This window comes from Sabethes cyaneus, chromosome 2 (genome assembly GCF_943734655.1).
Source record: "Sabethes cyaneus chromosome 2, idSabCyanKW18_F2, whole genome shotgun sequence".
Lineage (NCBI taxonomy): Eukaryota > Metazoa > Arthropoda > Insecta > Diptera > Culicidae > Sabethes > Sabethes cyaneus.
This window is the reverse complement of record NC_071354.1, coordinates 85,821,265-85,844,848: the sequence shown is the minus strand read 5'-3', so window position 1 is coordinate 85,844,848 and position 23,584 is coordinate 85,821,265. Positions and strand designations below refer to the sequence as shown.

At 39.9% G+C, this 23,584-nt stretch overlaps 6 protein-coding genes across 7 annotated transcripts; 3 read left to right on the top strand and 3 right to left on the bottom strand.

The window, feature by feature from the left end:
* Positions 1 to 1,079: 1,079 nt before the first annotated feature.
* On the bottom strand, positions 1,080 to 2,619 carry LOC128737754 (uncharacterized). Its single transcript, XM_053832457.1, has 3 exons — positions 2,259 to 2,619; positions 1,488 to 2,196; positions 1,080 to 1,430 (listed from the first exon to the last, which is right to left on the bottom strand). Exons 1-3 carry the CDS (start codon positions 2,386 to 2,388, stop codon positions 1,289 to 1,291), a joined length of 981 nt encoding a protein of 326 aa, XP_053688432.1. The 5' UTR covers positions 2,389 to 2,619; the 3' UTR covers positions 1,080 to 1,288.
* A 5,941-nt stretch (positions 2,620 to 8,560) lies between these two features.
* LOC128734463 (GPI mannosyltransferase 1) lies at positions 8,561 to 10,155 on the top strand. Its single transcript, XM_053828677.1, has 2 exons — positions 8,561 to 8,674; positions 8,731 to 10,155. Exon 2 carries the CDS (start codon positions 8,768 to 8,770, stop codon positions 10,106 to 10,108), a length of 1,341 nt encoding a protein of 446 aa, XP_053684652.1. The 5' UTR covers positions 8,561 to 8,674; positions 8,731 to 8,767; the 3' UTR covers positions 10,109 to 10,155.
* Positions 10,156 to 12,988: 2,833 nt separating this feature from the next.
* LOC128735057 (dnaJ homolog subfamily C member 11) lies at positions 12,989 to 15,403 on the bottom strand. Its single transcript, XM_053829526.1, has 7 exons — positions 15,247 to 15,403; positions 14,464 to 15,145; positions 14,201 to 14,408; positions 14,026 to 14,142; positions 13,779 to 13,970; positions 13,455 to 13,719; positions 12,989 to 13,395 (listed from the first exon to the last, which is right to left on the bottom strand). Exons 1-7 carry the CDS (start codon positions 15,313 to 15,315, stop codon positions 13,255 to 13,257), a joined length of 1,674 nt encoding a protein of 557 aa, XP_053685501.1. The 5' UTR covers positions 15,316 to 15,403; the 3' UTR covers positions 12,989 to 13,254.
* A 454-nt stretch (positions 15,404 to 15,857) lies between these two features.
* On the top strand, positions 15,858 to 17,039 carry LOC128737944 (succinate dehydrogenase cytochrome b560 subunit, mitochondrial-like). Its single transcript, XM_053832728.1, has 2 exons — positions 15,858 to 16,091; positions 16,400 to 17,039. The coding sequence occupies exons 1-2, from the start codon at positions 16,072 to 16,074 to the stop codon at positions 16,893 to 16,895; spliced, it is 516 nt and encodes a 171-aa protein (XP_053688703.1). The 5' UTR covers positions 15,858 to 16,071; the 3' UTR covers positions 16,896 to 17,039.
* Positions 17,040 to 17,424: 385 nt separating this feature from the next.
* On the bottom strand, positions 17,425 to 18,582 carry LOC128737943 (probable oligoribonuclease). Of its 2 annotated transcripts, none has more exons than XM_053832727.1 (3): positions 18,542 to 18,582; positions 18,298 to 18,351; positions 17,425 to 18,238 (listed from the first exon to the last, which is right to left on the bottom strand). In XM_053832727.1, the coding sequence occupies exons 2-3, from the start codon at positions 18,344 to 18,346 to the stop codon at positions 17,640 to 17,642; spliced, it is 648 nt and encodes a 215-aa protein (XP_053688702.1). In that variant the 5' UTR covers positions 18,347 to 18,351; positions 18,542 to 18,582; the 3' UTR covers positions 17,425 to 17,639. The 2 variants fall into 2 exon arrangements, with proteins under 2 accessions (XP_053688702.1, XP_053688701.1); XM_053832726.1 differs by having other exon boundaries at positions 18,298 to 18,452; positions 18,542 to 18,572.
* A 1,049-nt stretch (positions 18,583 to 19,631) lies between these two features.
* Positions 19,632 to 22,241, top strand: LOC128735647 (zinc finger protein 436-like). The gene is made up of 2 exons (XM_053830131.1): positions 19,632 to 21,095; positions 21,270 to 22,241. The coding sequence occupies exons 1-2, from the start codon at positions 19,692 to 19,694 to the stop codon at positions 22,239 to 22,241; spliced, it is 2,376 nt and encodes a 791-aa protein (XP_053686106.1). The 5' UTR covers positions 19,632 to 19,691.
* Positions 22,242 to 23,584: the final 1,343 nt, after the last annotated feature.

The following is a 23,584-nucleotide window of genomic DNA, read 5'->3' as shown; positions in this document are numbered from 1 at the left end:
TCGGTTCAGTACTTTTCGATTCTATAAGGAACATACGGGCAGACAGACAAAAATCCATTTTTATAGGCATAGATTTGTATGGGAGCCCCCCTCTTAGTGGGGGGAGAGGTCTTTTGCCATCGAGAGAACCTTCCCTAGAAGCAAAAACCTCTACATGCAAATTTTCACGCCGATCGGTTCAGTAGTTTTCGATTCTATAAGGAACATAGGGACAGACAGACAGACAGCCAGAAATCCTTTTTTATAGGTATAGATTTTTATAGGTTAATGTTATTACAATCGAATAAGATATAGGGTATGGGAGGGTATTTTCAGCAGGTTTCTAAATTCAGCCTATTTGCCTTTTCTTTCGCCAATAAATATACTTTGCCGACATACAATTTTAGTTTTAGTTTAGTTCGCTATAACTATTTTCTCAAGACTGTGAGTAATCAACTAATTTTCATACAAAGAACCACCTGTTCTAGAACTAGGCCATAGGCCGAAAAAATAGATGCCATCGCTTAATGGGCTGAAAATACCCTCCCGTACCCTAATTGTAATAATTTTGTAATAAATTATCTTACCATCTCAGCCATATGAATTGTTATTTTGAATAATTTTCTTTTTAGTCGTACCTTCGCCATCCTATCTCGTCCATCGAGTCGGTAACGACACCCGATCCTGACACAAGTCTACAGTCTCAGTCTACAGGCTAGACTGGGGGAGGGCATTATAAAATTTATGAATGTTCCCGTAAACGAAACGCAACCCGAGAAAAAAAGAAAACAATTTTATTTTCTCGTTCGTCTTTTCTTCTTCTCTTTTATTTTTCGGTATTGTTTTATTCATAGCCAAACCCTGCAAATGCGGATTTGAAATGAAATTCGCAAAATTGGTTGTTCAATTATAGTGAATTTATTAAAACGAATTTCGTTTAATATATTCTATATGGTCGTATGGCGAACTGGTTGAAAATTGTACCATATCTTATTAAATAAATGCGGTGGCAATACTGGTCTTAGCGAGGTAAAACAACACAAAATAAACTTACACATTATTTTGCTTCTCGCTTAATACTTTTGGAAGAAGGTCCTGAGAACGTAAACAAAACTAGCACTGAGAACGAAATCAAAAACATATCAAAATATCTCACTGTTACGGACTAAATCTCAAAGATCAATATCGATTTGATCATTCTAATTAGGAAAAACGGTTTCCTGGGTAGCTTGTTGTACAGTAAACGTGATCATTATCGTAAGAGTTATTCTAACATTAATAACACCTATTGCAGGTAGAAAAAGCAGTCCTAGTTATGGTTAGATGTGTTACCTCTGGTAGCAGGAGGTCCGTTAGAGTATCCGGCTCCAAAACGATTGCTTTGCTGGCTGCCAGAAGACGACACTATTGCGGCACTACTGCTAGATGTTGAACTATTAGAGTTTGTGGAGCTGAAAATTAAGCAGTAAAACATTTTTCAAATGTAACACATGCATGTTGAGACTTACACAAGCTGAACGTGTGCAACGTTTTTTAGATGAGCGTTAACTGCTAACGCCACAGAATCATTTACCGAAAGCTGCAAGTTTTCCTCGATTTTACGCATTTTTTTATTTAGGTACACCTTCAATACCTCGTAATGATACTTGCAACTGCCATGACGTTTTCTTTTCGATGTTACGGATGCTTTTTCAAGTTCTTCTACTGCCTTTTGCAAGGCAGATTGATCATCCAACGAGGAATTCAACTGCATCTGCGACTTTATTGTCCCGAACTCATCCTTAGTTACAAACGGTATTTCCAGCGATTCCATGAAACTACTCATTTCGTCATATTCTTTACCCATTTGTACTGTTCCCTTCACCAGACGATTCATCAGTTTATTGTGATGTATGTAGTTCTCTGAAGAACGCGTAATGATTGCCGAACACTTACTGCATTTCATGGCAAAAGTTGAATAGCAACCGCTAATGTATTCCTGATAAGGCTTTAACAATCCACCCGGACAGTGCTTAGAATGCATAAATTGTGAATATGCTGCCCACTGGAGAAAATGATCAATCTCAATTATGCGATAACCCTTAAATTTTGGAATATCCTCAGCATCCATTCCATTCGGCACACCATGCATCTGTTGGCCGTTTTGCAACAGTCCCGGCGTTGCTTCCGATATCCTTCGCTGAGTAATCCGAGCATTTTTTCTAGAATGTGCAACTTCTGCAAGCAAACCATATTTTAGTGAGAAAAAATCGTACCCTACCCTTTGTAGCCTAATTTACTTGGTCCAGGGGTCTTCCTACCATCGGTAACTTCCGATCGGATCGATTGCTGCAAATTGGCTAATTCTTCCTTCTTTTGATGCTGCTGAATTGCTTGTATATCGTGAACTGATTTTCTCCTGGTCATCATTTTGATTCAAATGTGCTTTTTTTTGTTAAAATCTAGTAAATTTCTACCTGGCTAAAAGGCAACGACGACGAGAACGACACAAATTTAAGTCTAAAAGCAACGCGAAGAAGCTCTTCTCATTCCAAACGCTTCCAAGTCGCTGATTATCAAGGTAACACTCTCACGAACGAAGAACAAAATGGTAATATCTCACACAATCCTATTTTAAAGCCGGACCGCACGGAACGCGACAACAATTAGACAATTTTGGAGTCGATTTCACCAATGCTGTTTTTCTGCAAAAAACGGACCTTCGCGCAGGGAGGCATAGAAAAAACGAAATGTAAATAATAATGGAAGACAAGTGCGAAGAAAAACATAAAGGTAAAAATGAAGTACTAAACACACCCCCAAATCCTCGCGCTTTTTTGCCATTTCGAGGGGAATGACTGCAAAATGATAGAATGGGTGCTGTATAAAAATTCGAGGGGATGCGCTGTTGCTATGTATTTGTCAGAGGATAACATCGCGCTTCCAAAACTGTCAACGCTTCCAAAAGTGTCAAATTTCAATGCAGTAACATAGCGAGAAAAAAAAGAAAAAAGCAAAACATCGAGTTTCTTTGTTCGATGTTGTACTCGCTGCTCTCGTTAATGGAGCATTCCCTTGTAAAAATTACGACACACAAAAACGCCATGTTCACGAACTCCCCGGCCTTATTGTGTATAATTAACAAAAGGGCGAATGTCGCAAGCGTAGGGTTGATTTTCTTATGCTGGTCCAGCAAAAAATAACTCACCCGTTTTGTTTACATTTGCGACATTCACTCTTTTGTTAATTCTAGCTAGATATAACGATTTGTAAATCTCGGGAAATTTTTCAAATAGCCTTATCTAACATTTGCATCGAACTGAGAAAATTAACAGTGAAACTATTTACCCATCATTTTAAATCTTATAAAATCTGGCAATTTTTATTTTAGTGGATATTGTGCTTTGCAGCTGTACCTGGATTAATCCAGATTATTTTCTCTAATGCCAATGTATATGACAAAACAAAACAGCAACATTGCAGTTGTCAGTCTTTCTCTTTCTTACTCACAGCATTCGCATTGTCGCACTTTTTGTGCCAGCCGCACTTTTAAACTGCGGTGTAAAGTAAGGTGCAAAATGCGCGATATTTTTAAAAATAATTGAGTTTTGAGCAAAAATAAAGTATACAGCGCTGCGGTTCAGTAAAAAAAACATACATCCGTTTCATTAAGACTGTCATTATGGCTGGCGTGTTAATTTCCACTTGGCGTAACGCACGCTATAAACTGGTGCGTTACCTTAAGGTGCGTTTAGATTGGCAACATGTGGCATGCAACTTTTTCCAAACTGTTGCCCAATGTTTCCAAGCAACATAGCAACGTATAACAAATGTTCAGGTGGCAACAGAAGCAGCATTGAGTAACAACTAGCAGCGTATCGCATACCAAATGTTGCATTCCACATGTTACCGAAAAATTGCCCTGTATAAACGCACCTTTACGTCAAGATGTTGTGTCAGATTGAAAACCATTATGTTATATGCGTCAAAATCGTTAATATGTTTACATCGTTCAATGCAGTCAAATGGTACTAACGTCGAATAGATCATTTTGCGATGACGTCATTTTGCCGTCAAATGACACCACTTGGTGGTTTGTTTACATGTTTTTTGTCACATCCACCGGTTTCGGTTTGAAATTTTGTGAAGGATTACTGCATCAGGTGCTTTAAAATGCATGTAAGGTGCTTTCTCTTAAATAAAAACTATAATTTTTTATCATTATCTGCCGGACAAAGATAGAAAACTCAATTCAAAATTTAACACCATGTAAACAAACCACCAAGTGCTGTCAAAAAAGTGTGGTTAGGAGCTCCCGTGTAATAATCTATTAAACATAAGCATATTATGTTGCATTATAGGCTTTAGCGTAAACTGTGTTGTGTTTTGGTTCGTTGTACGTATCATTGTGAGTTAGAAAAATTCAAGGAAAAACTAAAAGAAAGCTATCCGAATAAAAATCACAGCTTCACACAAAATGACGAAAATGACTGTGGTGCATTTCTTTTTTCTTTAATTACTTCGGCTGATTTTATAAGAGCGTATGTCAAATGACAATTCGTTTCATACATTCGTCCCGAAGCGGTGCAAGTATAAAATAAAACTTTAGGGATGTTCGGTCATATTGTCAATATTGTTCAAACTTATTGAAGAGTCGATTTTCGTTGAGCTAATCTAATAAGTGCTTTAATAACATGTTATATAGTAACATAGCATAAAAACCGTTTGTTGACATTTTGCGACTTAAGCCCCTTTGAAAAATTTTCCGAGAAATATCTTCCGAGAAAGCTCTTTACGAAAGTTTCCACCTTCTTCAATCCGATCTTGAAGCTGTCAAATCCCATCATAAAAGGATGTGACAAGAATTGTTATGATGAGGTGAATACTGTTTAAATATATTAATTACATTTTGGGAAATTTTTCAAATAAACATATGTGACAATGAAAGCCCAAGTCTCGGTTTTGATCGTGGCGGTACGTTCAAACTGCAATTTGGAACTTTTAGAATTATCAAGCATCAAATCAGAAGCACAGAAAGTTGCAGCAGCGATATTTAAAAAAGTTAGCGATATGTTGCGTTGTTATGCTGCGATCGACATGTTAGCTCCAAGAACATGGCCGCCGTCCAGCCCCCTGCTAAATCGTCATAAAAAGGGCAATATTGAGCTTGCTAAGCCCAGTGCAAAAGGCTACAAAAATTTATCGTTTATCACTCAAACGTATGTTTTTTTACCGGGGTATAACTGAGGGAAAACAAAAACAAACGTGTAAAATCAATGTAAAATCTAACAACAGCAACAACAAATCGCGCGTCGATGTGTGCGTACGGTAAACGTCAGCAAGCTCAATGTACATATTTTCCAACAGCTTTTACTTGAATACTTGCTTCAGTGCGATATCTGTCCCCCAACCCTGGTGCAATGAGGTTTAAAAAGGTGTGGCAGATGAAGACATTTGATGGGATTAGTAAGTAGAATCAATATACAGCCTGAATTCGTTAATTGGGCCACGATTGCACTCCAGCTGATTCGCTAATTGGGCCGACTGACAGTTGTTAGAAATTTCTAAACTCGAAAATTCCATACAATTTTTACATTCAAGTTGTCATATAGCCCAATTAGCGAACACCCAATTAACGAAACTTTGCTGTATATAGAATGCCAGTGTCGCTGTTTTACTACAGGACTCATTGTGGTAAACATGTTGTTAACAATCTGTATCAAGTCTGTGAATTGGGAACTTCATTGTCAAAGTTGCTCATTGTTATTTATCTGTTCTTTATCTGTGCGCTGGTTGGTGCTGTCACGGTGACTCGACTCGCCATGGCGAGTCACGGCGACTGACAATTGTCGTATTAAGTCATGTGACTCGCAGAATAAGAGTGAAGAAAACAATAAATTATACTAAAATCAATGCTGCATTCAGTTATTTCGAACTTGGCCTATGCTGCATGCTGCATCCGAAAGCCGTATTTTTGGGTCACCGTTCACCGATTTAATGCTAATTCACTGAAATATTAGTTGCTAAATGTAAATATATATATCCAGCTTTTTACGCGCTATAATGGCGGACGCTATAAATTGTGTTCGTAATATTCGAACAATTTTTTTGACAACTCTGCATCCATCAAAACTGGGCACTCTTCTCATGTACGGCAGTGTTGCTCTTTCTTTCGTTTACGCAAAAGAAGGAGAGCAATAGTTTTGTTTACATTTCGCACATTTTTGCTCTCCTTCTTTGGCGTAAACGAAAGAAAGAGCACGGTAGTGTTGCAAGAGAAAAGTGCCAGATTTGATGTATGCAGAGTTGTCAAAAAGATTGATCGCATATTACGAACACAATTTATAGCGGCCATCATTATAGCGCGTAAAAAGCTAGATATATATTGTCAATTGCAAGGAAAATTGTACCGTCCAAAGTGCGATATCGCTCACAAAAGTGTTATTTTATCTTAAATCGTTTCAGTATTGCGGATTGCAATGAAAATTGTACCATCCAAAGTGTGATATCGCTCCTAAAAGTGCTATTTTGCACTAAATCGTTTCGGTATCTTCGGCGCACTTTTTTGTTATATTCCAAGCAATAAGTGCGCCGAAGAAACCGAAACGATTTAATGCAAAATAGCACTTTTATGAGCGATATCGCACTTTGGATGGTACAATTTTCCTTGCAATTGACAATATCTTCGGGGCACTTTTTCGTCATCTTCCAAGCCATAAGTGCGCCGAAGAGACCGAAACGATTTAAGCTAAAATAGCACTTTTATGAGCGATATCACACTTTGTATGGTACAATTTTCCTTGCAATTGACAATATTTCTTGGTTGATTTAAACAGTAATTGTTTTGAATGGATAAATAGTTTTAGAAAAAGTGATCATTTGTCGACCAACATTTGAAAGGGGCGGAAGAGTCAACTGTCAAACAGACCGAACGAGAGTTATTTTTTGCTGGAGCAGCATAGGAAAATGAACTCTCACTCGTCCTGTCTGACAGTTGGCTTATCCGCCCCTTTCAAATGTTGGTCGACATTTTATCCAACGCGTTTTTGCTGCATCAAATAGGAAAATATGCAATGTGTGCCTAACAGACATCTTGCATGTGTGTGTAGCAAAAGCCTTATATCTCGGGTACTTTTTCATTTCGACGTATCTGCAAATGAGAGACTCTCTTCGTGTCCCCTCTTTTCCGCCGTTTACGGCGATACTAATGCATTTTGACACATCAGCTTTGCATGAATCGGTTGCCGGAGTCACTAGCTAGCCAAATGTTTTGAAAATTTTGTTTTCAATGCATTAGTATCGCCGTAAAAAGCGGAAGAGAGGAGACACGAAGAGAATCTCTCATTTGCAGATAAGTCTAAATGAAAAAGTACCCGAGATATGGGGTTTGTTTTCGGAGTTTGACGTCACGCTTCATCGTGATTGGTCGATTGCCACACCTGTATATATTACATTGACCCTGGTGCGAGATCGAGTTTAAAATAAACCGAATGAAGGAAATGAAGGTAAAAACAACAAAATATTTTTTTTTGAAATTTTAGAGAATGAAGCTGTTACATGGAAAATATTAAACATTAGAAAACCCAGTTGTGTTATAATGGTTACGTGCTGATTATTTCTACAGGTATAATATACTAATGATCTGTTATACTAGCTTAAATCTACAGAAGTCTGGTAACTTAGCAATCTACAGTCTGTATAAAATCTTTGAATTTAATTTATTTAAGAGTTGCTGAATGTCAAAAAAACTTGATCCGTGCAAAGCTTCTGCCTGCCGCATACAAAAGTGCTTAAAAGGTGAGTGTTTTAATGTAACTCTAAAAAGCAACATTCATCGCAGCTTTGTGCAAATATTATCCTGTCTTACGTAACATAACCTATTAGTTCACATCTTCCGACTATAAGAATATCGGCCGGAAATCGCGCATCACAAGCCAGCCTTCTGCTTGCCGACGTCACCGTATCTTTTATATTAAGGACTAGAAGATGTGCGATGACTAAGATTCTCCTTGTATTTCACAGAACACAATTTCGATGAAACCCGGTGTTATGATGTTCTGGAGGACATGCGCCAGTGTTGCTTGAAGTGGCATAAGGTATCGTTGTGTTGCTCTGGAATAAAACTAGACCGTGACTATAAACTAGAGAAAGAAATTGCTGAGCGTGAACGTCAGGAAAAAAATTCAACGAATCGGACATGAATTACGATCCCCGTCGCCGTTTCATAGCGCCCAAACGTAACTGGATGCAGAGAAACCCACGACTTTTTACATCGCTTTTTACTGGAACGGCATTGCTGATATTCTTTTCGAAACCGCTGTACGACGCCTTCATCGCTGACCAACCTGTGCCTGGGAAAGAAATATCGTGGTCATTCAGGATCGGCCCAAAGTAACTTCCAGGATGGAGTCAGTGAAAAAGGCAAACCAAAGACTGCGAAACTATCCAATACTGCTGAGTAAATGCTCAGTAACTGCGGCTGCGTATGCTGCCTGTGTAACGACTGACCTTAACGTGTCTCACAAACTTTGTGAAAAAGAGTTTCAACTTTTCAAGCAGTGCTTACAGAAGGCAGCCAGTGAAATGAAGACAAGACTATGAACGAACTATCAATGTAAACTTTGCAGAATAGTGTGTAATAATAACTAACCCAAAAACATAGTGTAGGAGCCCAATCGGTACTAACGACGTGTAGATATAAGGATTGTAATAAAACGTAAGTATATTTTTCTAAATTACTCGGTGATAATCAAAAGTGAATTCCCTTTGCAGATTTTCTATTTCTGGATATTCTTGTAGAGAACTTATAATGTTATCATTTAAGAAGCATCTTATGATTAGTATCGCCATTCGTGGATTTCTGGTTTATTATGGCGAAGTGCAGGATAATCTTTCGGATATTCAGTACACAGATGTTGATTATCGTGTAATAACCGATGGTGCTAGTCATGTTCTTGCTTTAAATTCGCCGTACAAACGGCACACATATCGTTACACACCGCTATTAGCGTATCTTGTAGTACCTAATTTGCTTCTACATCATACATTTGGAAAGCTGATTTTTTCCCTATTTGACGTATTGATCGGTTTGTTGATCAAATGGATCTTGCTGAACTGTTATCGAGAAAATAAAATTTCGATAGAGAAAAAGCTTTTGAAGTTGGAAACACTCAACAATCGCAACAAATATTTAATCAAACGAAAAAATGAAGTGCTTAACAGCAATAATGAAACTCTACCGCCTAGGTACATAAGAATGGCCGAATTGAGCGCTTATTTTTGGTTATACAACCCATTAACTATGGTAATAGCAACAAGGGGAAACGGAGATTGTGTTTCCTGTTCGTTGGTTCTTATAGCGCTATATTACCTGCTGCAGAACAAACAATCCCTAGCTCAGTTTTTCTTGGCTGGCGTTTTCCTGGGAATGTCAATTCATTTCCGTTTATATCCAGTCGGATTTTGCCTTGCATTCTATTTGGCGATTGCTGACAAATCGCTCAACACTCCAGCGGAATATCTTAACGCAATTCTAATGCCAAACGCAAAACAGCTGGTTCTAGTGCTGGGAACTGTCGTTTCCTTGGCGGTGACAACAATTTTTTTCTATCTTTTGTATGGCCACCAGTATCTATACGAATCTATACTGTACCATCTCATTCGCAAGGACACGCGACACAATTTTTCGCTCTACTTCTATATGCAGTACCTTGGTTCTAACCAGGAAGCGACTGGTATGTTGGAGAAAGTTCTCACATTTCTACCGCAGCTGATTTTGATTTTGATGCTAACGATGCGCTACGGAAAACACCGTCAAACGATTGGTTTCGCTTTGTTCGCCATTGCATTTGTGATGGTTACCTACAACCCAGTAGTCACTTCGCAGTACTTCGTCTGGTTTCTTTCGCTGTTGCCGTTGAGTGTGAAAAACTTCAGAAATATTGGTTTTCGAAAAGCCATTTTTATTCCCGTTATGTGGTTCATTTCTCAGGGCGGTTGGTTGCTGCCGGCATATCTGCTCGAGTTCAAGGGTTGGAATACCTTTGAGTTCGTCTGGATACAGAGCATCGTATTTTTCTTCTCCAATATTCTGATACTGCAAATTTTGATAACAAACTATGATGTTAGTTACAATTATAAAATCGATTGAAGTGTAGATATCGTTGTGTAACGAAAAATAAAAATTACAAAAACTGAGACAGCCGAATCGTTCTAGAGTAATGAATATCACAAATCACCTATTATTAAAATTTAATCCATAGTATTTTCTAATTCTGCAACTCCACGCCGGGTGAGTCTCTATAGAGACTTGTTCGTATGCTAACTTTTTCGAACGTCCTCGTGCCAATATGAAACTAAACAAAGCAGTGTATGATGGCACTTCGACCTAGCAATAGGTTTGTCGGAAGTACATCGTACTCACGTAATTTACGTGGATTTCAAGGCAGCATGCGGCTATGGCAGATAATGCACGAGTACGGTTTTCCGGAACAACTGACTCGGCTGATCAAAGCTATTCTGGAGCGAGTGATGTGTTTCGGTGCACTCTCGAGTTCTTTCGAATCGTGCAAACGTTTGCGGCAAAGGGATGGACTGTCCTGCATGTTATTCTACATCGCCATTGAAGGTGTGATCCGGCGAGCGGGCATCGAAACGAGAGGAACGATCTTTAGCAAGAGTAGCCAACTCCTAGCCTTCGCAAGAGACGGGACGGCGGAGGCAACTTACGACAGACTAAAAACGGAGGCTAGGCCAATCAATGCATCGAAAACCAAATATGTGGTAGGAAGAGGCTCTAGAAAAAACAATTTTTACCTCCCACGGACAGCGACTATTGACGACGATGAAATGGAAGTGGTTGATGACTTCGTATATTAAGGATCTCTGGTCACTGCCGACAATAATACGAGTAACGAGATTCAACGACGCATTCAAGCTTCAAGTCGCCCCTACTTTTTCCTCCGCAAGACGCTTTGATCAAGCAGCATAGGCAGCCGCACAAAGCAGATGATGTACAAAACGGTAAGCAGTAGTGAAACAGTAACTTTCCATTCGGAAGACATACGTGCACTAGCCGTATTTGAACGAAAGGTTTTGTGGACTATTTTTAGCGGAGTACAAACGGATAGCGCAGAACGGCGTAGGGCCTATTTGCAGACATTCCAATCGTACACCTGGCGAAACTTGGGAGCTACGGTGGGCCGACAACATCACAAGGATGAAATCCTTTCTCTTCAAGAACTCCACCGGCACCAGCAATAGAAGGGCCCAACGCGCTAGATGGGACACTCAATGAATTGGCGACGAGTAGTCCGGGGCCGAGCAAAGTGGAGAGGAATCCTTGATACGGCAAGAGTCAACCCGGCTCTATGGTGGTAGAAGAACAAGAAGAAGAAGGACGAACAAGCCTCCAAAAACAAGTTACGAATTAGAGCAATCGATAAAGACCCAGGCAACAAAATAATAAATAACGATTCGGAACAAAGCACTGCTAGTCGATTTGCTTTCCGGGTTGCGAAAAGCTAATCAGTGACAAATTTTGACTCTGCAGGTTTGAGGAATTGTTACATGAGCTTTGCTGGGAGGTTAGAAGGTATGCAAGCTGAAGGGATATCAAGTGGCTAGTTTCTGACCTTTCTGGCAGTCATGGTCGCACTAAAAAGTTAGAAACCGATTTTGTGAGGGACTCTGTGGCCGCAATGTTATCAAATATTCGGGTCCTAATCTTAGTAGAATTAGGTCATTCGATGTTAAGGGACTTTGGCATGGGTTTGTTCCGAGTATATAGAATCCTTCATACTGAATGAGCGTTTAGAGTAATGTAACGTTGAGGCGTTGATTAAAACATACGTTACCCCACCAAAGTTTTGAGGTAATAACAACATGGCAATTGAAGGATCGCTCTTCCCTCATCGACCAGCACATATGGGCACGTATGTTTTCCGCTAAGGCCGAATGGAAAACTTTTAATCCCGAGCCTCGAAACTGCCACCTGGTAGAACTGTCGACGAACAATGGTTCCTCAAAAACATCCTAGAGCAACGTTTCCCAACCTTTTTTTGGTTCGCGAACCTCCTGACGGAATTCCGTATACCATGCTGCGAGCTGAATGTTTTTCTCCGAACTCCTGGTCTAGAGGTTAATCGACGATCAGAGAGAAGCTAAAGCTAGCTGCTTCCCAAAAACTACACATCACGCGTTATCTGCATACCTTCGCCCGGCCAGTGAGTAACAAGGAACAGTATCCCAGACTGCCAGTAAAGTACGATTGTTATTGCGTATCACGGGTATTCATCGGAACATCGTCCGCCGTGACCTGTGGTTACATCGCGTTTCAGCTGTAATCTCACACTACGCTGGAAGAAGCTCCAGATGGCATTGGCAGACAATAGTTGTCCGTGAATTTCATCGGCAAGCTACTGATGGTTGGGTTATTGCTAAATGCCGGACTAAATGCCGAACGGTGCTGGTAGCCGATGAGCAGTCGTCACACGGGTGTGCTGTCAGGAGGAAATGGATGTTTCGAAGGGTAAAGCTTACCTACATTGAGGTCGATGAGTTTCCCCTCCACATCCGAACACCAGGAGTAGCAAGCCCTCGTCCACATTATCAACGAAACCGAATTTGTCGAAACGTACGCCGATTGCGCTCAGAAAACTACGTTTGCTATGACAGTTCAACTCCTACGACACCAGTAAGTCAGCATCATTTTGCCCCGCATGAACCACCGGAATGAGCTCCAACGAATCCTGCACGGCCGCAACATAATCCTACCCTGTTTCCCAATTTTGTAAATCCATTCTAATAAATATGTTACGCTAATGTTTTAGCTATTATTTAGAGGAGAAACTAGGTTTGTTTGTCTTGCCGACCCAACTTGAGGTGTGGGTAAGAACAAGACGCGTGAGTAAAGTGAAGAACGAAGAAGAGGCAGACTCATGAACTGTTGGCGACACAGCTTAGCCTCTAGAACACAAATTTTGAGTTAAGCTTAAGTGAATTGGCAAAAAAAGGATTTTTTTTACTGATCAACAATTTTATTCATCGGCTTTCTGCTGATTTTCGCAGCCATATCAACCAGCACCCTGAACTATCTAACATTTTATTGCAAAACTACAATTTATGACTAAATAAAATTGCAACCGCAGGTAGATTGTGCTAGTTAATGACGCACAGCACAATCTGTTCCAATGGGAATGCAACGTGGAATACATTTCGGAAGCTGATATATTCTAGTCTGTCGTCAATGGCTGCAAAAAATCGCTTCCGATGTAAAACAAACACAACATGAGAGCATCAGATGCTTACGGTGTTTGGTATTCTAATATCTTCACTATCGGTCATCGTTACACTGTACGATTTGGTCTGATACTCATAGTCAATTCGTAACAGTTTATCTTCTCCATAACATGGATCATAAAAGCCGGGTAGTTCGCTCTGGGAAAGAAATGACAAAATTTACTAGATTTAGGAAGCATAATTTCAAGCGCAAGTACCTTCGTGGAACCATGCAGGAGCAAACGCGATTCTTTGACCAAACACTGAAGTGGAATTTTCACGTCAATTACATTTGGATTGTGCTGTATAAAACCAAGATCGTCGCGCTGTTCGATCGCCACATTTTCGTCCGGTTCGAATTTGCCATACAGCGCAGACACTATGATCAGCCCTTTGCGTTTCTCTTCATCCTTGCGAATACGCTCGTACAGAGCACCCATCAGGGCGATAGCGGATTCCGCTTCACGGCGCTTTTCTGCCATTCTGAAGAATAAGAATGTATGATATTTTTTCTTTAAACTAATCAATCTAAACAGTGTTACCGCGTTCGGTTGACTTCTTTCACTTTCTCTATGTTCCGTTGCTTGGCAGCTTCATTCATTGGATCGATGATGGTCTTCTTCAGCACAAAATACGTCAACAGAGGAGTGATGGTAGCATAGAAAATTGCCGCTGGAATAACCTCCTCGCTCAGATGAATCGGAAAAAGGTACGTCTGTGTCGAGCGGATGACTCTGCAGATCAAGGAGAGTTAGAAGACTTATATTTTCTCGGTTGAGAGTTTAATACTTGACTTTAAGGGTGACTCCAGTGGGAACTCCAACACTTACAGTAGCTACAACCGAACTGTATTTAGAAACTTTCTTCTCCGCACCGTATTCTGCGAGAAAACCGAATGTTCCACCTCTGGAAAAAAATACAGATTACAGTCAATGAAATCTGGATCCTGTCTACCGTGGTTTACTTTAAAGCTACTCTCAGTTTGAGCTCCTGTTCGACAAGTTTTCTCGTATAGCTGGCAGTAAGGTAACAGTGGGGAATTCCGAGAGTTGCACTTAGATTGTAGTGATACTTGTCCGTGTTGTGCTCGATTGTTGTAGACATGGAACTTTGCAACCCAGCGTTGTAAGTCAGATAGCCAACAGTGTGCTTATCAAGCTGAATTGCCAAAGCTGCCAAAACGGTACTGCTTACGTAAGAATAAAACTAATAAAGAATTATACTTACTGCCAGCAATGCCGGGAATAATGGCGTTTTGCCGAAAATTAACGGTTGTACCCCCGTTCAGAAATAACCGATTGGTTAAATTCCTCGATGCTTTCACACCTAGCACTGGTCCGCTTCCGGCTCCACAATCTATTTCGAACCATCCCTTATTGATGAGTCTCCGACCGGAAAGCAGAAAGTTCCCGCTGCCCACGCCATTCTGCAAGTGTAGGTTACCGGAAAGTGTGGCCGTGTCCGTTCTAGACAGAGGGGCTTCTATCGATTGCGACATACTCATTCCAGAAACTTCAATAATCGGAAATAGGCTCCCATCATCGTAATCATCTTCATACTTGCTGAAGATGTCCGTCGCGTTTATCTGCACCGTAATGTTCCCTCGGGGATTGGTTTTCTGCTGTAAACGCCGCTCTTCCCGCTCCCGAGCTAACCGTTCATATTCCTCGCGGATTTCGGCCGGCGTCCGAGTTCGATGAACAAGTTCCCAACCTTCGGTTTGAAGACCCTTGTTTCCGAGTGAATCGTATATCGCACGCTGATGCGGATCCGACAGCACCTCGTAGGCCTTTTTTGTTCGGTTGAACATCATTTCTGCCTTTTCTTTATTGCGAACGTCCACATGCTTATCCGGGTGATAGATGCGACTGAAGTTCCTATAGGCACTGCTGATTTCTTCCGGCGTTGCCTGCAAACCATTTCGGTTGGTGCAATCGAAAGGTTAGATTACGAAACAAATTTGTCGGTGGCGAGTCAAGCCGTTGAATGGATTAACGTTGTGTTACTTACATTGCGTGGCACGTTGAGAAATGCATAATAGTCCTCCTCTACGTATTCCAGATCTTCGGGGTCATCCATGCTAGGTGAAAAATATGAGGATGGTTTTAAATCCTAAAAATTTGTTATTTTATTTAGCCATCCAGGTTCGTGCCGCTCCGTTGGTGATAAAATTTTGACCAACACAGACCCACACAAGTAAAAAACGACGGATGAAATTGAACAATGTAAACGTCAAATCAATGCCGCAAGTTCAGTGACACGCCAGAGATGCCAGAAGCTAGGATCAGTGAGCTAAACGTTTTTGAAACCGCAAAACAAAATAAACGTTTTTAAAACTGAAAGAAAATTAAACAAAAATGCAAATCACTATACGCTTCAAATAATTACATTTGTATGTAAATGATATAAATAAACAAATAAATAGTACGCATCGCACACACAAGTCAATTAAAAAATTAGAAAGGCTTGAAGAAATTAATTAGGATGGAAAATATCCAGTATATTTCAGTCATTTCAGCATTTGCTGTATTTAAGATGATTTCTTGGTGATGCCGGCACTGTTAAGTTGAATTCCTTTCCCCTCATGATTGAACCAAAATTTGTTTAGAATTTCTAAAGTGCACATAAAAGTAATCTAGTGCCATATCTGCCGTCATTTCCATTATTTCGGGACCAAACCCATGTTTATGTTTGGCTGGTTGACCTTGATTACCGAATTCTGTCTGTCATCAGGATTTTATTGTGAATAGAAAAAACAGTAGCCGAAAAAACTGACGTTCGTTTTTCAATTTGTAGAGTGTGGTGAGCATTTACTTTGTGAAAGGATATTTTGCCATGGCCGCTATCATTTTGAGGTATGTTGCCACGATATTTAACTATGGAAACTAGAATGCGAATAGCGTTTAATTTCGTAAAAAATGTCTTCATTTTCTCCATATAATATATATTACATAATCCCAGTGCTTAGGCAAAATAAAACCAATGAAATTGATTCTACCTTTTGTGAAACATTGAAGACATTGAATTTTATTTATACATTCTCAAAGTTTAATTATTTGGAAAAATGGACATAAAAGTTTATAAATTTGTATATTTTAAACATTACGAATGCCGGTCACTCGCAACGATTACGTCAGTCTGATGTTTTGCAACCTTTTTTCAGAAATGGTTGCCGTCGTATGCTGCTGTCAGGTCAGAGCCCTGCTGCGCCATTGCTAGCTGCTCGTACCATTGTGCTGAGATCGGTTCAACCGGAAAACCGCCCAGGTGAATCGCACGATGACCGAAATGCACGGCTGAAGCGTCCGCAGTCGCCGCATTTGACGATCTACGCACCACAATTGACTAGTATGCTGTCTATTACGCATCGCATGACCGGGATGACTCTGGCCGGTTACGCTACCCTGTTGGGTCTAGGAGCTCTGGTTCTGCCACATGATGCCAATCACTATCTGACCATGCTGGAGGGTCTAAATGCGCCGACCTTGTTTGCCCTGAAATTTACACTGGCCTATCCTTTTGCGTTCCATGCTACCAACGGTGTGCGCCATCTCTTCTGGGATCTTGGCAAATTCCTGAGCATCAAGGAGGTATACAACACCGGTTATGTCATGCTGTTGGTTTCCGGTGCGTTTGCCACAGGGCTCACCTTCCTGTAAGGTCAGTTATTATTTTAGCTCAGGTAAAAACGCAATGAGCCCAGTCGTATTGCTTGAAAAGCAGAACACCTTAACGTATTATTATTTTGAAATTATGTTTGTTTGGAATCATAAAAACTGCTGTCTTAATAAAAACGGTATTTGATCTGAGATGTAGTATTATTTATCAATCGTCATTCTTTCTTCTGTGCACTAAATCGGTTTGATACGTGCGCTGCTGTAACTTGTCGTTTTATCTAACAACCTTTTAAATATTTAAACTTAAACACCTCCAAAAAAGTGAATTGGTAAACGATGCCGCTTATTGTGATTGGCAATTTAAAATTATGACAATCAATTCAACGGAACTTTGCATTTGACAACTGAACTATGACTTGTAATTATTGCATTCTGATTGGCACCCTGGGACATAATATTGACTTAGGCATTTCGGTTTTTTTGAGTAAATAAAAGAAAATAAGGTAACGCTGGTTTCTTGAAACATATTTAATTTAAAAAATCTTAGCTTAAGTATACAATTGTTGTTAAATTTGACATTTGCTAAACCGTACGGTAATAGAACATATCACGCTTTTTATTCTGTAAACTCTGCACAATCGTATTATTGAATGCTTTGTAACGCAGATTCGATCGAATGAACTGCTCATTACATTTTCTGGCGAATTCAGCAATACAATTTTTATTCGATCGTTGAATTTGATTCTAACATCTGATTCCAAATATCTCATTCAAAAATAAGCTGTTCTAAGGCTTCTTGTCGGCAAACATGTAGGGCCGGTAGAACCGCAACTCTTTTATACTTTCCCCGATATCATCCAATGCACGATGGTTGAGCTGCTTGGAGGGAACACGGCTAAAAACGGCTCCGTTCCAACGCTTACACAGTTCTTTTATGGTGCTGACATCCACGATTCGATAGTGCAGATAATCGTTCAGCCGTGGCATGTAGTTAGCCAGGAACATCCTGTCCATGTAGACCGAATTACCCGCCAGTGGGCAGCCTTTCGGTGGGCAATGCTTTTTCACAAACTCCAACACAATCTCTTCAGCTTCGGACAAGCCTACTCGGGAGTTTCTTACAGCCTGAGTCAGACCACTTTTCCCGTGATTAATCACGCACCAGTCGTTCATCATTCCTAACACTTCTTCCGGTTGATGTATAACAATATCGATTCCAGGTTCAAGAAGTTCTAAATTTTTGTTAGTCACTATGCAGGCGATTTCGAGGATTTTATCATTCTGCACATCCAAACCCGTCATCTCCATGTCTATCCACACCAGATTGTGCACGGAGGGACTTTTTACCTTGACTGATGAGGCTGACATTGTAAGCGTAGTACTACCTGGAAGAAATTGCAACTTTAATGCTTCAAACGTGCAGCTTACTTCACAGTTCAAGTACCTAATTGCCGCTGGAATTGCAGCAAATGTCCCAGTAATCTCCGCACCATGAACACTAAATCGTGGAAAAGACACTATTAGTGTCTACATATGTATTGTAAATTGTAAAACAATGCTAAGCATGCAATAATTGCACAAATATTCCCGCCTATTTTCCTTGTGTGTTCCGTGAACAAAATGTATTGGTTAGATATTAGTGTTTCTGTTGATTCCTTGTGATAAAGTCTATGTACAATGGTTATTACCTATATATAATATCTCCAAAAAAACTTCTCTCTCACTGTTACTCAGCCTGCAATATTCAAGTCCTTTTTCAAAAGGCTAAGCACATAATCAACTTCAAAAATACGCACGTGAGGTTTTTTCGTGAGTCGTGAGTCGTGAGCCCGTGACCGAGAAAATCCTTAGAGAATCAGAAATGCCAGATTTGTTTAAAAATAATGCTCAACACCGAAAAAAAATCACGTGAAATTATGCTGCCCTCTGTCCTACAGTAAATCTTTTTTTTGGATTTTTATCATTTATATTAAGTTTGCAATAGACAATAATTCGGCACCAACTTTTCAAAAGAGCCTAACCACGCCTCACTGTGAAATGAATAAAACACCGAGTGAGGGTTGCTTTTTCTATGTTAGTCAGGCAAAAAATAACTCTCACTCCCGGAGATGCCAATGATCCTGATACATATTTGCATTCTGAATTCTGACCAAACTGTATGATTTACACAAGCAGATCAGAGATCATAACATAACCAGCATTAAGGCAACGCCCCATGTTGCATGCTGGGCTAAAATCGAGGCGTTTCCTAAATTTGTTAGAAAAAAAAATTTAATATGCGGATAATTCGATTTTATGTAGAGAAAAGGTAGGAGGCGGGGAGGTTTAATTAATGTTATGTAATTTAATGAGTTATGTAATTTAATTCATAAAAACACACTGCTACATTCAGAAAACTTCAGAAAACGACAGACTTAATAAAATTGTATACTGTTCGATGCCAAATTTACGAATTGGCAAAAAATATTTAACAAGAACTTCATATCTGGCAATGCTGCTACAGTGAAGCAAGATATTTTTGATATTACCTCTTGCACTTGTTCATTCTCATTTTTCGTTGATAAACAAAACGAGTTTTACATCTTTTACAATAAAGTGTAGCAGGCGTTGCAACTTGCAAGGCCCGATAGTCGTTTTTTTAAAAGGTGTTGTTGAAATAATGAATTAGTTTTCAAGTTTTTAACACAAAAACAAAGGCAAGCCTAGGTGCTATATTTGGTTTTCGATTCTTTAGCCGTTTCTTCTTATTCCACAGGCTTCGCGGCCGGCAGTTAGGGTACATCACAATATTCACAATTGCGGGGCTAGTGCTACGATTCTAGCCGAGATTTATAGGCAATGGTGCGAAAATGCTGCGTTCAGGGGTGCAACTCTAACTATGATGCAGTCCTACGTTATAGTATGTCACCAATCAGTACCTTCAAATTTCCCGACGATCCCGATCTTCGAAGCCGCTGGGTTCAGGCTGTGCAGAGACCCGAAGGCTGGACGCCTGGCCGTACAGCGTGTATTTGTATTCATCATTTTCAGCCAGAGGATATTCTAAAAGCTGATAAACCAGCCAAGCTGAAACCGGATGCGGTTCCTTTGATTTGTGAGGAACTTTTAAAGAGGAAACACGGTCCGTTGATAAAGCGTGGGCGACCGAAGAAAAGTGATGCAAAAAGTAAAGAAACCAATAGCGTTGAATGTTTTGGCGAGTGCGAAGGTGCAGATCGTTTAGGGCCTGTAGGTGATTTGATGGAAGAGTTGATTCTTGACTTTGAAGACTTTACTCTACGGGTAGAGAAAACCGACAGTTTCGAAGGTTGGCACCATTATAGAAAGGGCAGTGTTTTGCATTTCTATAACATAGCAGATGAAAATGACGATAGAGCCATTCAAGTCGAAAATAGCTTTAAGATTTTTGCAGATATGACCATCTATCTATTTGTGAGAGAAATTAACCAAACTGATGAGTGTCTGAAATCGATTTTGGGCCAGGAACTGAAGCTTCGGCGGTGGTCACAATTTGAGACTATTTTGCAAAGATATGATCATATTTTAGATACTTCAAATGATCTAAGAGACGAGAACGTTTTACTGCAAGCTGAACGAACTGATGATGATATACTCCTTTTTAACGAGGATGATAGTTTAGAGCGAGAATCTGGAAAGACGGAAGTGTCAATCGAAGATGAAAACAGTCATTACCGTACCAATGTTAAAATAGTCAATATTGAAATTGAAGAACAAACTACCTCGTGTGAACAAATTGAATTTCTGTCAATGGATACAAACGATCAAGCCAATGACAGCGATTGCATGTCTTTATTAAGAAAGAATCCGCTTGGAACTGGTAAGCGCCGTACGCAGACTACCGATGATAAATGCGAACGCAGGCATGTCAGAGATACTATTAAAGCCCTTAAGATGGTTCGACATAAATGTTTTATATGCGACCAAGAACACGAAAATATGGAAGAGCTTGAACATCACCTGCCCAGTCACGTCGATATGTTACCCTATTGTTGCCAAAGATGTGTAACTCAGGACGTAACGTTAACGACGCTGGCGTCTTTGAATAAGCACTTCCTTATGCATTTGAAGCCGTTAAAATGTCGCACTTGTGATGTGCGGTTTTCAAGCTATGGAACTCGATTGCTGCATGAAGAAAACAGCCACGTAAATAAAGGACCTATACCGTGCGAGTTTTGCGGAAAGATACTTCGTTCGTCGCGGGGGTATCAGCATCATGTGAAGGTAAGTAGTTTTTCAGTCTTAGATTGAATTATTTTGCGGAAGGTATCCTCTGGTTTACTATAGTCGAAATTCTGGCACGTAAAATTTCAGAATAATCATTCCTTGTCCTGCCTAACCGCTATTTCAAGTAGATCAATTGATTTTGACAGCAAGTAAACGATTCATTTTCCGCAGGTTCATAGCAATCCGGAAGCCGTTAAGTGCCAAGTCTGTGAAAAACAGTTGTCTTCGAGTTACGAGCTGAAATTACATCTGCGAGTTCACACAAAAGAAAAACCGAATAAATGTCCATTCTGCAGTGCATCCTTTAACAGAGTTTCGAATCTAGTTGCACATAAGCGACGTTTCCACAGCAAAGAAAAGCCATTCGTGTGTCCAGATTGTAACGATCGGTTCCGGACCAGTTTGGAACTTAAAAGACACGCTGCTGCTCACAATCCTGAATCGTGTGATGCCATAAGCGAAAAACAAAATCGACGGTTAAACTCTGTTGCAGCTACGGATTTGCACAAACTTTACCACTGCAAAGTATGTGATAAGCATTTGCCTACTCGAATAAGTTATCATTCTCACATGCGTAAGCATAGAAAACGCTATCAGTGTAGTTTTTGTGGTCTACAAATCGGACAGAGAAGGGATTTTATTGATCACGAAAATACACACACCGGTAATCGTCCCTATAAGTGTGAGATTTGTTCAAAACGGTTTCAAACATCATCGACGTATTACGGTCACCGGACGATCCACTCTGGCATAAAACGGTTTGCCTGTAATGATTGTGATCGCCGTTTCAGCAGACTTAGCCACTTGATTGTGCACAAAAAAACTCATTCAGCGCCGAAAGAGGAGCAGTTTGTTTGCAAATCGTGTAATAAAACTTACGCGGATCGAGGAGCATACAATATGCACCTGGAATCTCACAAAGTTCATCAACAGTCGCTAAAGAGTGCGGCTTTAACTGAACAGGCACAAACTTCGATTACGTTCCGGACCGTTTCGGAAGCTACTCCGTATGTGGCGATTCGGCAGGCTAGCTCCACTACCGAACAAGTTCAGCAGTTCATCCATACTAATGACGGACAAGAGGCAATCTTGGTTTCTGCCGACGTAATTGTTCCTCACAGTATCATAATATTACAACAGTAGTGCATACAAATGAAAATTGAAAGTATACCAGCTTACAATAAAGAAGTCTGTCTGGTAGGCTTACCTGAAATTAAACTTCAGCTTGACGTTACTACTTGAAGCTCAACCATGGAAATACGTCGTTCTGGTATGTATGCACTATTATGAATATGTTTAGTTAGATAAAGTCGTATGTGTCCCACTATCATATTATACGAGCCTAGTAAGATTTCCCTTGTTGAATCAAACAAGCGGCAGGTTCCCCTACTTGCTATGCCATGCCTTCAATTTTTTCAAGTTACAATTTTGTAACGAAACTTTCTATTTTGATTTCTTTCTAATTTTGATTTCATAGAGCACCACGATGTAGCGTCTTTCAATCATGGTTTATGGTTAGAACCTGAAGCGGTATTTACCAATCTCTGATACTCTAGGGGTCGTTCTTAAATATGGTTATTTCTCTGGTTAATTTTTTAGAAACGGGAGTTCTTTTATAATAGACGAAGGGACGGCAGAAGAAAGTAATGAAATTTTTAGAGTGAAGAAGAAAAAGCGGAAAATTGAGCGGGGGGTTATTAGTAGCTACGCTTAACAAGTAGTTGCTGTGACTCCTACCTTTTGTCCACTGCTGGAAGGTGCATGAGTCGAACCAAGCTTCAATCTGAGATTATAATCGGAATCGAACCCACAACACCCGCCAGGGCATGTGGCTCGCTGGTACTAATGTACCTTTGAACCATAGAGGCGCTGTCTTCAAATTCCACCATTATAGGTGGATTGAGTTATTCCGGAGTGATTCGCGAATGGGGCGCAACTAGCAAATTGTAAACAAATCGTTTTATTACACCATCAACCTTAAAAAGACTGATAATATCCATGGCAAGAATCCTTTCTTCTATTTTAATCGTTAGAATTATTTAAAACAAGTTTTTAGTGATGGGCTATAGAAATGTTTGATCAAAACAAAAGGCAATTTGCAGTTTAGCCCCTTTCATTGTTATGAAGTAACAGGCTTATTTGCAAATCGTTTTGTAAACAGGCGATAGTAAAGAGCAAAACTGCGTTGTTTTCAAAACACAGGCGCATTGTAAACAGGCGAAACTAAAAAAAAAACCAAAACAGGGCTGGGCGAATCTCATTGGCAAAATGCTTTGAGGCTCATACCAAGGGGTTAAACTATAAAACTTAGATTTTGAGTTTGAATGCACAAATTTTATGCAGTATTGTTGTGAAATTATAAGATTGATTTATTCTACACCAATTTATGTCTTTAAACTCGATTTTTGTAACTTTTATTTAAATTATGACTTGAAAATGTGCTTGCATATTATCACAGTGATATTCCTTATTGTTTACACTTTACT